Below are 14,183 nucleotides of genomic sequence, written 5' to 3'. Positions count from 1 at the left end.
TGGATGTAGAATAATGGCACCATTGATCTACAGCTTTGAAGCTTCAGATGTCACTGGGTGTGAAATCTCATGGGAGAATAAAGGCTTCATAATGCAAAGAAAACAGAAAGAAGATGGGTTGAAGAGTGGGGCGTGACTTGTTGCTCGACTTTTTGACTCTTTGCTAATTTATTTGGCAGTTTGTTACTTTAAAATTAACATTTTTAAAAAGGAAATCTAATGTTACTTAGCATGTAACATGCTCTGCAGGACTACATGACAAATTTAAGAACCCAACAGTATGTAAAATATGTTCAGTTAAGTGTACTGCAGATTGCCACAATTCTAAAATTCTGCATCAATGAGAGGAGCTAAGTAATAATCAACAGTATGAAAAATGTAAATTAAAGTTAATTTATGTTTTAAACTTACAGGTCAGGAAGAAAAATTAGAGATATATTAGAAAAATAAAAGGCTGAATAATTCTTCCACCACAGCAATAAATCACGCTAAAGAGTTTTCTGGTATGAAGGATTGGAGTAAAACTCTTCAGTACTTTGAGTAATTTCTGATATGAACCTCCCAGGGATAATTTCAAGGCTCCAAAACTACTCGCATGATTGGCAAAGGTTTACAGTTTGATTGAGGATTGGGGTCATTGCCAATGATGGTGAGAACTCTTTATATTAGCAATAAGTAAGACACATAGTTGTATTTGAAAAAATAATGTCTATAGCCGTTTTTTAAAGTGTAAAATGAAAATTGTGGCTCAGCTTATCTGTGAAAGAGCGAGACAAAGACACAGAAAGAGAGACAATGTATCATTGTCAGTTCCAGCTCTTGTCTGTGGGAGTACAGGGAAATGAAATGAAAAAGGTCGTTCCTGGTCACAAACCCACTAATCCCACCTCAGCTTACTCTGATACATCACAAAGAAACACTCTTGACCTGACAGAGCAGTCAGCACACTGACAGTACAGCTGATTAAATCCTGACCAAATGGAATCAAAGGAAAATCAATGGGGAATGAGCAGTACCTCACTCAGGCATGATTACGGGATCTCTGTAAATAATTAATAATAATAACAAAAGTAAGGAGAAGAAATGTTCACAAAGGACAAAGTGTCTGCTCTGAACTGACATTAAATTTGCTGTGCTAATTTGTTAAATGGCATGAAACGGAAAATAGAACTGAGGCTGATGGGAATGCTGGATGGAGTGGAGCATGAGGAGGGCTCTGAGAAAAGCGCGGGGGGCGAGAGTTTCTTCACTTCATCTTCTGGCTTCAGGATAGCACCAACTTTTCATAGCATCAGCTTGTCGAGATTTTTCTCTAGAACCAACAACGACAACCTTATTTGCTAAAAGAAGAAAGGGCATGTGTTCACTGAAGTTTATTTTGACAGTCAATAAATACTCAATAGTGAAAGTATTACAAGTGGCATCGATATTGTAATGTTGTTTATCCTTTGCAGCAGCTGGCTGAGTGGACAAACATGGGCTAATGGCCTCCTCCTTCCTGGTTTTTCTTGAGCTAGAGCAAAAAGAAAAGATATTGATGTGTGTCATCATGTGTATCAACACAAAATTATAGAATGAAAGTTTTCAGAAAATGCAGCCATGGGGACTCGGCATTGTGGTTGATGTTAATCATGGTAGAAACAAAATATCACCATAGCAGTCTCCCTGTCGATGTCCAACGAGCTATCGTTTCACCGTTCAAGCTGTGCTCTCTAACTATTCGATATGTTACTTCAATCTGTTTGACTAAACGCTGCAAAGGCACCTTAAATATGATCTTTTTCATTTGGGTCATTGACCTTAACGGAACTGCCACAAACAGACTTTTTGTATTCGTCTTTTTAAATATTTTAAATTTGAGTTTTATTTGCTCATAGCATGTCTCCTCTCTTGCACTGAGTTGAGTAATATAGCCGGTGTGTTTTACAGAGGAAAAATCTGCACTAAAGAAAAAGGTTTGTCTCTCTAGAGAAGCTGCAGGGAAAAGAGTGCACGTGTCAAGGCTTTGAGTGCAACTCATGGAGCAAAGGGTGAAAACTGGGTGGAAAGACTCTGAAACACGATGAACATTGATGCCAGAGGGAAAGGATGGAGAAAGTTTTCCTTTTCTTCACACTGACACTTGTCTCTGCCTGTATACAGAAATTCTGAAAAATGATGCTGGTGAACAAACCTGAGCAGCAGATTGGTGATACTGGACAAAGCTCTTAGAAGGAGGTGGTTTTAGATTTCACTCAGTCTGTTGTTGCTGTCTGATTTAGTGAGTGAATGTTGACCATAGCCAAGAAAGACATCATGTCCCAGAACGCCGGTCCAATTCCGATCCAACTTTAAATAGGACATATTATTTCACTTCCCCATCAGGGAAAACCTTTATATAGCTTTTTATGCATGTAAACGTCCACAGACAACAGATGCTGTGTTCTCATACAGAAAACCCTGTTGTTGAACTACCTCAGTGCCTTGTTGGTTGCCATGGCTTTCCCCCACTACTTATCTGGTAGTGGGGGAAACGTTTTGGTATGCCATCACATAAAGTATGGCAACTGCCTCACTTTTATATACTTATACTCGAAGCCAGTCCTGCTAAATGTCTCAGATATACAAATATCCGAGACATTTCCAAATATGTATTTCCAGCTGCTAGCTGCAAAAATTAACACAGGGGCTTAAAAGGTCCCTGAGCCTGGTTCTGCCGAAGGTTTCTTCCTGTCAAGAGGGAGTTTTTCCTTTCCACTGTTGCCAAAGCGCTTGTTCATAGGTGGCCATGTGAGGTTTCCTCTCTTTTCCTCTGCATTATTTTAGGGTCTTTACTAGGGTTGTTCAATATAACGAAATATATCGGATGACGATATAAAAACGTCTATCGTTTCCTATCACTCTATCGTTTGTTTCGTGGTGTCGTGAAATAAACTGTTTACAGCAATATTTGTTCATTGTTTTGATGGTTACTGTAGTGGCTATATTAGTTTCTTAAAGTTCTCTCTTTCTCTTATATTTAATATAACCACACTACAGACAGACAAGCGCCTGTTTTTACGTGTTGTCATTAGCAACAACGATGGTAAAACTGTCGCGTGGCTCTGCTGTCCGCTTGTTTGTTTTCCACGTAAACATTTCACAATAAAGCTCAAGATCCTGTTGAGACCTTTCAACATAAACTGACTCACGTGAAAGACTATGCAGAGAGTTTACGGATGAGAAGCAAAAAGAGCCGTCAGGTGCTAAAAAATAAACTGTAGACTCAAACGTTAGAACAGGCTTTTTAATAAATACAAAGAAAACGGCGGCCGTTACAACTTATGTCTAAAAATGTATCGTTTCATGCATCGGTTAAAACACTCGACTCCAGCTACACGACGCCCAGCTGGAAACACTTCATGCAAGTCGAGCTGCCCGAGATTCACAGAATTTACAAAAAATGTTACATTTTTGTGATTTATATCGTTATCGGGATATGAGATTTTGGTCATATCGCACAGCCCTAGTCTTTACTTTATAATTTAAAGCACTTAAAGGCAACTGTTGTTGTGGTTTGTCACAATATAAATAAAGCTGAGTTGAAGTGACCTGGGATTTTCAAATTGTCAGCATTGGTGCATTTCCTAGAAATTAGTGACCTCGACCTAAACATTAGAGGTCAAGTTTTCTCAGAATCTTGTGAATGCAATAACTTGAGAAGAAGACAACATAGAAATTGATACCAGAGAGGTGTGTCTACTAGTAACCTGGGGTGTAGCAGTGGTGGTTGCCAGTACTTTTTAATAATAATATCATTTAGTAAGAGAAAAAAGTAACTATCCCGGAGAGGAAGCAAATATTCTTCACAACACTGTTCGTGCCCTCCATACTCTTGGATGGTTTGAGATCCTTATAGTTATAAAAAGCAATGTTGCGTCGAAAGTTGAGATGGTTGTGTGTTCATGAAGCATGCTGAAGCCGGCAGAAGGAAAGAAAGACACTGTTAATGAAAAGGAAAAACTAATACGGGGCCCTCCTGCCTGCTATGAAATCAACATTTTCAATGATCAGAAGCTGGGAGGGATAATTGGGTTACTGTATATATAATAACACAGTGTGTGGTGATTGCTGCTCTCAGTTTACAGATAGTATTTCCTTGTTTTTCCTCATTACCTATTTATGGGTTAAAGAGGATCAGCTTTTATTGTTAGCATAATGTAAAGCAGTGCCTCTTCTGCCAAGGTTGTTGACAGCCATCGAGTAGTCGTGTGAGGGGAGCTTTGAGCGCTCTTGAGGTCTTCTTCCTGCACGTGGGTCAGGGAGCTGAATAGAGGATGAGTGGAGTTGATTATTGGTCTCCACTCTTATCTCTCTCCTCTAATGCAGAAGCATCTGCTGATTATTCCCTTAATCAGGACTATCCTCTTTCTGATTAGCTTAGGGCTAAAAGAGCTCCTCACTCACAACGAGGACACGCCCACTGGACTAAAGCTTTGCTCTGGGTTCCTAATTGCATTATCATATGTTGTGTGTGAAGACTGATGGGCAGAGGTGGGTAGTAACGAGTTACATTTACTCCGTTACATTTACTTGAGTAAGTTTTTGAAAAAAATGTACTTTTAAAGTTTTTTGCATGATACTTTTTACTTTTACTTGAGTACATTTGTGAAGAAGAAACGGTACTTTTACTCCGCTACATTTGGCAATATTCGACTTGTTACTTTTAAAAAAATGATTAATTTCACACATTACATAATACTGCTAATAATGGATCATGCCGCCAGTGGAGTTTTCTGTAACTCTTTTACCAATCAGATGTGGCCATGCAGTCACATGACCAGTTTGAAACTGTGGCAGGCAGAGCGGCCCAAGCGTTTTAAAGTAGCGACACACGGAAAGAAGAAAACTAGGGCTGCCACGATTAGTCGACTATTAAAATCGTCAACGACTAATTTAATAGTCGACGCGTCATTTGAAGCTTTGTAAGATCTCAAAAGACGCAGGAATAAGTAGTAGGATTTAAGAGTGTAATAACGGACTGAAACAGAAGATGGCAGCACTGCATGTACAAGGATGCCAGCTGCCGTTAAACCCCGAAGAAGAAGAAGCTGTGTCCCAGAATTCATAGCGCGGCCCTGCTCAGTTTCAATGGCAGCAGCTAGTTAGTTTTAATATTACTCTTATTATTCTTTCTGGGTCACAAAATAAACGTTTAACATATTTTCAGGCGAGAATGTAGCTGTGTAAACCTCAAATATCTGCTCAGTTTATCAAGACACCACATACTTTCAAAAGCGCTCCGACGTTTTCGGAGACGTCTGTTACCCACTAGCTCGATAGCTAGCCGGGGGCAAGGCTCACTAGAGCCCGTGAGAACACCGGACTCCGGGCAAATCGTTTTCAAACCCACCGCCGTCTTTCGCTACTCAGGTTAAACATGATATATAAGTCACTTAGATAACTTAAAAATGTTATTGTTTGGCTTTTTTATTTGTTCCTGAGTAAATCGGTTTGGCTGAGATTAAAGTTATAGTTTTTACACAGCTGAATAAACCAAGCAGACAACTAATTATCAGAAGTGTGAGATGCTCGAGAATATACTCCGGTGTCCTCATTCCACCATCTGTCCACATCAGCAAAATGTTAGATATAGGACTCAAACCTTGCTTCAAAATCAAGTCTGAACCCCTTAAACAAGCGTTTGAAACAAATAATCCAGGTCAGCCTCTTTGAATGGGCTCTGCTGACGGTGTCGCTCTTTGTGGCTGCAGTTTCTATTTTTACATAATGTGACATTAAGGACTGAAGTGTAAGAATCTCAGAGTCTGTCGTTTTCTGTACAGGGACTTTAGGTTTGCATCAGTGGAGCGAGTTCAGGCGGACACGCCTTGCTCTCGTCTTCATACACCAAACACTCCTTTAAACCTGTCCACCACCCGGACAGTCCTCCATATTCTTCTTCTCCCTGATCTACAGACTCGTTCTGCCCCATCAGTAATTCAGTAACACACCAGGTGCTTGACAGGAAAACTTTGTGATGTTTTTCAGAGGATGAATTTTACTGTCTAGTTGATGTGTTTCAGTCCTTTTTGACATAAATGGTTGCACCGGTTTTCCAAAGCCCTCGGCTTTGATTTAATTTGCGGGTGAACGAAAGTGAATTGCTGCTTTGGGGATGATAGCAGAGGAATGTTTAGGAATTGTTGCTTCTCTGTGGTTGCTGTGTTATCCTTTAATTTACAGCCATTAGACTGAGTTATCTGTTGTTGTGCCTCCACCCCGGTGCCACCCACACAGCCTCCGCTGTCCCTTCAGTGCTGTTCTCAGCTGCTTCGATGACAGAGGGGGCTGCAGACTGCCGCAGTCCTCCGGTGCTCCCCGCTCACAGCGTTTTTACTGCTACAATTAGAGCAGAGAAAACGTTTTGTGCAGCTCCTGCAGAATCAACAAAAGCTGCCTATTAAACACCTCTTTAGTGGCACTGCCCCTCACTTTTATTTCCTCTCTGAGTTTATGGCTGTTAGAGGCGGAGTGTCCAGTACACTACCACGACCTATAGCTCAGCCTCCACCTCATTTACTTCCTCTCCTTTTTGCTTTTTTTGCTTTTCTCTGAATCTGGTAATCTTCTACGTACTATGGCTACCTTGCCTCTTCCTTTTCATTTCATTCTTTACCTCCAATTACCTCTGCTCCTCTTTTTTTCTGTTTCCCTTTGATCGTTGTTTTATACACCTCCTTAATTTTCTTTTCATTTCTTTTTCATTGTTTATCTCGTTCCCTAGTACTTTTCCTCTGCTTCCTATGCCCTTTTAACCTCTCTGCTTCCCTTCTTTTCCTCATTCCTTTCTTCCTATCTTCTTTTTCCTTTCCTTTTTCCTGTCTTGACCTTTCCCTTCTCTTTTTATATATTCTTCCTCACATTTTCTCCTGTTTTTCTTCCTCATTTCTCTTCCTTTTTTCTTTACCTGTCCCTTCTTTCTTTTCTTGTTTGTTCCCACTCCCATTTCCTTATCTTTCAAACTTCTTCCCTCTTTATCTCTTTCCCTATTGTTTTGCTTGCCTCTCTCATTCTCTTTCTTTCCCCCCGCCACACTTCTCTTCCTTCTCCCCTCTTCTTAATCTTTACTCTCCCTGCTCTCCATCTCAGCTCTCCTCCTCCTCCTTTCTTCCTGTCTCAGCACCTTTCATTGCTCTTAATGACATAGAGCGCATACATCAGCCTCACTAATTAACTCATAAATCATCTCTATGTAGTTGGAAAGTTGAAATGTCTGGCAGAGTGTTGGAGAGCCTTTCAGCGCGCAGTGTGATCCACTTTTACAGCAGATAATTGTTGTGGTTTTAATAATGCATCACTTTAAACCATGTGGGGCTGCACCCACAAATAACAGTTTGGGTTTTTTTGTGGTTTAAGTCGTCGTAAATGTCTCAGTGTTTCTCCTTCTAGGTTTCGTGGGAATAACGTGTGGTAAAAACTGAATCAACATTTCAATTCAGCTCAAACACCTGACAGAGCTCAGCTCCATTATTAATCAGTCGATTTGCTGGTAAAGTGATTTGTTGGAATCCTGTAACATTTGAGTCAAACAGGTGATGGTAATGTGGGTGGAGTGGACAATTAGCAAGGAAGGGGAAACTATGTTAGGCATGATATCCTGCTAACATTCACAGTAACACCCAAGAGTTATTGCTCTTACAGCCTTGTTGACCCCACAGCAGCACTAAGCACCACACATTTGTGTTTGTTTGTTTTTTAATTTAAAAAAGCTGCGGTTGCTAAGTTAGCTCATGCATCGTGTTAGGCTGCTGTTACAGTTACCAACTCCATATACTGCTAAAAAGAATTAAGGGAACACTTCAACATTTTTAAGTTGTGGGGTGGGGCGTTGGGGCAGTGCCCCCCTTTGGCCCCCACCTTGGTGCCACTCCTGTTGTTGGGAATTGATTACCTTCTTAGACACAGATGTGGCACAAAAATGGCAGGAAGAAGAACAAAAGTTAATTCCTGATGCTAGACATAGTTGATTTAACAAAACAAAAAACATTAAGTCTGTCTGGTAGCTGCTCTGGAGCTTTCTATCATATCACGTGGTCACATGGGTTTCCCCGCTAAAGACTGAAAACACTTTTATTAAACATTCTGAAAAATGATGTGTGTGCAGCTGATACGTGGGGATATTTCTTGCAGACAAGTTTTACATATTTGCATGTTTGGATGACAAAAAATACTTAAGTTTATCAGAAATGTGTCAGCAGTTCTTCATGTAGTACCAGAGGTTTTGCTTTTTGGGTAATTAAAACTTCGCAAATGAATGAAAAGAGGATCAAAAGACTTCCTGCAAAAAATATATTATTAAGGTTTTTAGAGAAGGTAACAATCACTTGGCAGGTTACAGTCATGGTGTGTCAGGATTTAGATTAAATGCATCTTGCCCACAAAACAACATAAAGGACGAATACCTGAGAATACAGTCACGAGGAGTGTTAAATGGGCTGCACTTCCACATTCACCAGCTTACACCACACATCAGTGGCACCAGAGATGTTACAGAATGAGATTTTTTTTCAACTTATTTCCTTAAATAAGGCCTCGTTTCAGACAGATTTAAAATTTCAAACTGAATATTTGGATGTTTGTTTGTTTTTAAACGTAATTTTTAGACTTTTACACATAAAATATTACCTGTGAATCTGCTGTGTGTGACGTATAACAAGGAAACATCACCAGAAATCATGGCTGCACTGCAGTGCGTAAGTATTTGGACGATGCTAATTTGTTGCCTTTGTACTCCACCACCACACAACCAACATGTGACTGAAGTGCAGACGTTCAACTTTAATTGAAGGGGTTTAATAAAAGCACTGCATTATCTGTTGAGGAATTATAGCCCTTTTTATATGTAGTCCCCGTTTTTTAGAGGCTGAAAATGGGGGACTACAAATGACTGACAGTTTAATGGCCACACAAGCCTGTGTTTAAACGGGCCAAGGAACAAAGTCAGCAGGTGTTCAAGCGCTTCAGTAATGCTTTTAAAATGTCAATTTAGCTCCTAGTTATTAAACGCAGAAATATTCTTGAAGATTTTTCTTCCACGTGAGCTGCAGACTCCAGCACAAAGTTTCCTTCTTTCTACTACGAGCTTGCTTCCATACTGTTTCCCACTGGCAGCCCTCTCTCCTCTCCGGGCTTGTGTCTAATTAAAGAGGGATTAATGAATCACGTTGTTAAACAAAGACAGACCTCCCGCTCTAATCAGGCTCACATAGAGAGGGAGGGAGGCCAGCACAGACAGAGCTGGACTGACAAACATGGAGAGCTAAACTGAAACTTGTATGGGACTTTCCCCCTTTTCAAGTTTTCTGTGTGTATGGAGCAAAGTGACTCTTTCTCCTTCTTTCAGTTCAGTTCAGCTTCATCGACTGAAACAGTCATGTGAGCTCTGCACGGTGACTCCAAACCTCAAGCTGAATGCTTTTAAAACATCGACTCTAATGCGTCTGCCTGTAATTATATAGTCAGCTAATCCATGAAGTTCTGCAGATGCAGCTCAGGAGCCTCGTGTTCACATCCAAGCAGTGGTTTGATCTTTGCTTTTTGGTTTGAGTATTTCTGTTGCTGACGTCCTGAATTTTCACCACATCGGGCTCCAGTCTTTACCGAGAACGATGTGAAAAACGTTCGGTGTGTGGCAGAAAGAAATGTCCTGGTGATGAGAGGTCAGAGAGCGATCAGACGTGCTGGAGCTGAAAGGCTACAGTAACTCACTAAGTCTCCACAGCTGTGCTGAGCTGGAAAGCAGCTCAGATTAACAGGATGTCCAACCTTGAGGCAGACATGCATGAGCATGCCAGCCAAGAGCAGCAACTCGATGATACAATGAACAGAGATGTGCCAAAACTGTGAAGATAAAGGCTGAAAAAATGGTAGTGATGAATCACAATAGGGCATCAATCTTTTACCATCCACCAGCTCACCAGCTATTCATTGGTGAGCTAACCAGGCACATTTTCAGGCTCTACGTGTTACGTTTGAGTTGAAGTCAAAGACTTTGGACGAGGATTTCCATTTCTGTGTCTCAGCACCGAAAAAAACCCTAGACAGTTCTAACCCAGTCTAGCTGGGATAAAATGGCTTTGTTTCTTTCGTTATCTGTAAGAAACTCATTTTGTTTTGCATTTTAATCAGACTCCTTATTTTATCTTTGAAGGTCCAGAGTCACTCACTGTTTAGACTAAAGAGCACCTTCAGTCAGGGACGAAGTGTGGGCCATGAAGGTGCTGCAGTCATGACAGAAATTCAATTACAAGTACGTACAGTTACATATTATATAAATATATTGATTTAGTAACGAAAGTGAATAAAACTGGTCACAGGAGGTGGTTACTTTGTGATGTTATACATTTCTCCTTGAAGCTTGTGGACCAGCGACAGGAGTGTCACACATGTCAGCGTTAGCGAGTGTATCCAGCAGCACTTTTCCTCAAGCGTCAGTGTTGTATTTGTAAATGTTTGTGTGATGAAGAGCCAGATTTTAAAAGTTGTCTCTTGGTTTTGTAAAATTGTGTCTCTTTAAGACAGAGGTGCAATAATCGAGGTCGAAAGCAAATATTATGAGTGTAACAGGCTGTGAGTGTCGTCCTGGGTTTGGTTTGGTGAATTTGGGCCATCTGTGAGGACTCTTGGACGAGGTCTGGCTGTCCTCTGGTACTTTCGGACCGTGTGATTGTGTCTTCTTCTGTGGTTCAGATCTCTTACAGATTGGGTCCAGACTTCTTGGAACCGTAAGCTTTCTAACTCAGATAGTAATGAATCACTCATAAGAAATCTGCAGACTGCTTTGGGATGAGACCCAATCAGCTGGGCCGCTGGAATGAAGAGAAATTGTTCTTGGTTTTTAGACGTCCTTGAAACAAAACGAGCTTGGAAAACTGGACATGTGTCAGTTTTCCACATTAAAATCTTGTGAACTCAGTATTTGTTGGTTAAATGGAGATTTTTCTTCAGTAACGACTTGAACTCGGACGGCTCTGTTCTAAGTGTCCTGTTTTGACTCTGTGTTCTTCTCTACTCAGATGAAAGGATGCTGCAGAGACCTGCCGAGGGACTGAGCCCCACCTGATAACTCCCACCCCGCCCCTCCCCTCGTCCTCTTCCCGACCCCTGACCCTCAGAGCCCTCAGCTCCGCTGTCCCATCATGAACCTTCTTTGCCGTGGGCGCCTAAAGCTGCTGGCGGCGTCACTCACAGCCATCGTCCTGCTCACCTGGCTCTACCTTCTGGCTGGAAACCTGGAAAGTGAGTATGAAGAGATTTCAGGATGTGCGCGCAACAAAATCACTCAACATGAGTTCTGCCAAGCATTGATCATTACACGGTCCAAACTGAGAATCCACACAGTGTAATTTTCATAGACGCTGGCTTGCGGTCTGGGTCAGACGGCGTCGCAGGAATCCTACCAGCGACAGCAACACATCAATTATCAGATGCATTTTGCAGCTCGGCTCAGTTTCCTTTCAGTCTGACTATGAAGTTACATTTTTAAACACATGGAGGCAGTTTTCTGTTTAGTTTGCTTTTTCATTCTGACATCACAGAGAGACGTTTCTGCGTGGTGTCTCCTCGAGAAGCTTTAATAACACACATGCTAACACAGGAGGTCACATGTTAGAGGCACAGTATCTCTGCCAGTGCAGCTTCAGGATGAATTGCTTTTTAATTATTTTGAATTCAACCTTGACATTTGTATGAACTTACATTTTCTGTGGATCATGCCAGCAGTCCTCTGATCTGTAATGTAGTGCTGGATCAAACTATAATGAACCAATTTGGGAAACATTGTACCAGTTTTGGGGGGTTTTGCCACAGACTTTGTTGATATAGGTAAGCAGCCTTGGCTTTAATCTCATTAAAACTGAGGATGCATATCTAATGATTCTCCTTTTAACAATTTATATCCAGGGCCAGCATTTAGTGCCAAAGGACTAAATAGTTTTATGTATTGAAATATTATCTACATGCTTAGATCCTCACAAGGCTTAGAAGTTGCACATAAATATAATAAAGACACCGATAAGGTCAGAAATGATTCATTGAACATGATGAATTAGTTTGTCCTTTTGTCCTGTAAGCTTGACAAACCCTCCTGTATAAGGCAGATTGGGTTGGTGAGCGTTATGTACAACAGCTCCGCAGGTGTCAGCGACTGTACTGGTCCAGGAGAATCAAGCAGCATCTCCATGTTACGGCACGGAGATGCAAAACAGAACAGGCACCTCTTCTGTTCTTGATGTGTCTCCCAGTCTCCCACTGTCAGACCACCAAAGCGCCCTCAAACCATCACACGGAGTCAAGAACTTGCTCAGGATTTTTATTATTTCTGTTTTGATCCAAACACCTCAAACCTTGATTGGTCCTCACATTGTTGGCCACTCTCACATTTACTAACAGGATACTTGTGACAGTGGGTCTCCGTGTGCCGTATGCTTATTTATGATCAGTGATTCCTTAACAATTAATGTCACTTGGAACAACTCGATTTTATGTTAACCCTTACAGCAGCAGGTGATGGCTGCTGCATGTGTTGGTTGCTTTTCTGTCTGATAAACTCTTTGAAGGTGACATCTTTCAGCTATGGGGACTTTATGCTAATGCTGAGCTATTTTGTATATGTTCTTCCAAAATGGTTGCAGTCAAACCGCAGCTTCCCAGTGACACCATCTCTGCTTTTTATATATCTGTGTGCTGGGCTGTTTTTACAGGTTAAAAAAATCAAGTCAAATTGTGCTGCATCAGAGTGACTGCATTCACATTCATACCATGTTGGAAGCGATAAAGAAGCGAGGCCCAACCTATGAGGCTCAAAGATTGATTTTACAGAAAAGTGTCCAGTGTGCTCATCTAAGGCCAAGAGTGACACGTGACACTGGTGTCAGCGTTGATGGGAAGGAGGATGCAGGTTTGCTCCTCAGTGTTTTTCACACACACACACAGACACACGTACACAGACACACACGCAGACACACACACACACACACGTACACACACAGACACACGTACACAGACACACACGCAGACACACACACACACACACACACACACGTACACACACAGACACGTACACACACACACACACACACACACACAAACACACACACAAACAAACACGTACACACACAGACACACGTACACAGACACACTCGCAGACACACACACACACAGACACACGTACACAGACACACACGCAGACACACACACACACAGACACACGTACACAGACACACACGCAGACACACACACACACAGACACACACACACACGTACACACACAGACACACACACACAGACAGACAGACACAGACAGACAGACACACAGACACGTACACACACACACACGTACACACACAGACACACACGTACACACACAGACACGTACACACACACACAAACACACACACAAACAAACACGTACACACACAGACACACGTACACAGACACACTCGCAGACACACACACACACAGACACACGTACACAGACACACACGCAGACACAGACACACACACACACGCAGACACACACACACACACACACACACAGACACACACACACACGTACACACACAGACACAGACACGTACACACACAGACACACACACACACAAACACACACACACACAGACACGTACACACACACACACACACACACACACACACAGACAGACACACACACACATAGACACACACACACAGACACACACATAGACACACACACACAGACACACACACACACACACAGACACGTACACACACACAAACACAGATAGACAGACAGACACACACACAGACACGTACACACACACAAACACACACAGACACGTACACACACAGACACACACACACACACACGTACACACACACAAACACACACAGACACGTACACACACAGACACGTACACACACACAAACACACACACACACAGACACGTACACACACAAACACACACAGACACGTACACACACAGACACACACACAGACACGTACACACACAGACACACACACACACACACAGACACACACACACGTACACACACACACACACACACACAGACACGTACACACACAAACACACACAGACACGTACACACACACGTACACACACAGACACACACACACACACGTACACACACACACAAACACACACACACACAGACACGTACACACA

The 14,183-nt window shown here is 41.9% G+C and overlaps 1 protein-coding gene across 3 annotated transcripts in view; it reads left to right on the top strand.

The window, feature by feature from the left end:
* Positions 1 to 14,183, top strand: part of large2 (LARGE xylosyl- and glucuronyltransferase 2) — a 117,679-nt gene that overhangs the window by 76,604 nt on the left and 26,892 nt on the right. For all 3 annotated transcript variants that reach the window (XM_084918224.1, XM_084918290.1, XM_084918373.1), the window contains one exon: positions 11,037 to 11,259. In XM_084918224.1, the coding sequence (XP_084774350.1) occupies positions 11,160 to 11,259 (100 nt within the window). In that variant the 5' untranslated portion in view covers positions 11,037 to 11,159. The remainder of the gene's footprint in view (positions 1 to 11,036; positions 11,260 to 14,183) is intronic.

Source organism: Perissodus microlepis, chromosome 1 (genome assembly GCF_051167445.1).
Source record: "Perissodus microlepis isolate ML-2025 ecotype Zambia chromosome 1, ASM5116744v1, whole genome shotgun sequence".
In the NCBI taxonomy this organism is placed as follows: domain Eukaryota; kingdom Metazoa; phylum Chordata; class Actinopteri; order Cichliformes; family Cichlidae; genus Perissodus; species Perissodus microlepis.
The sequence above is the reverse complement of the archived record's forward strand: the minus strand, read 5'-3'. Positions and strand labels throughout refer to the sequence as shown.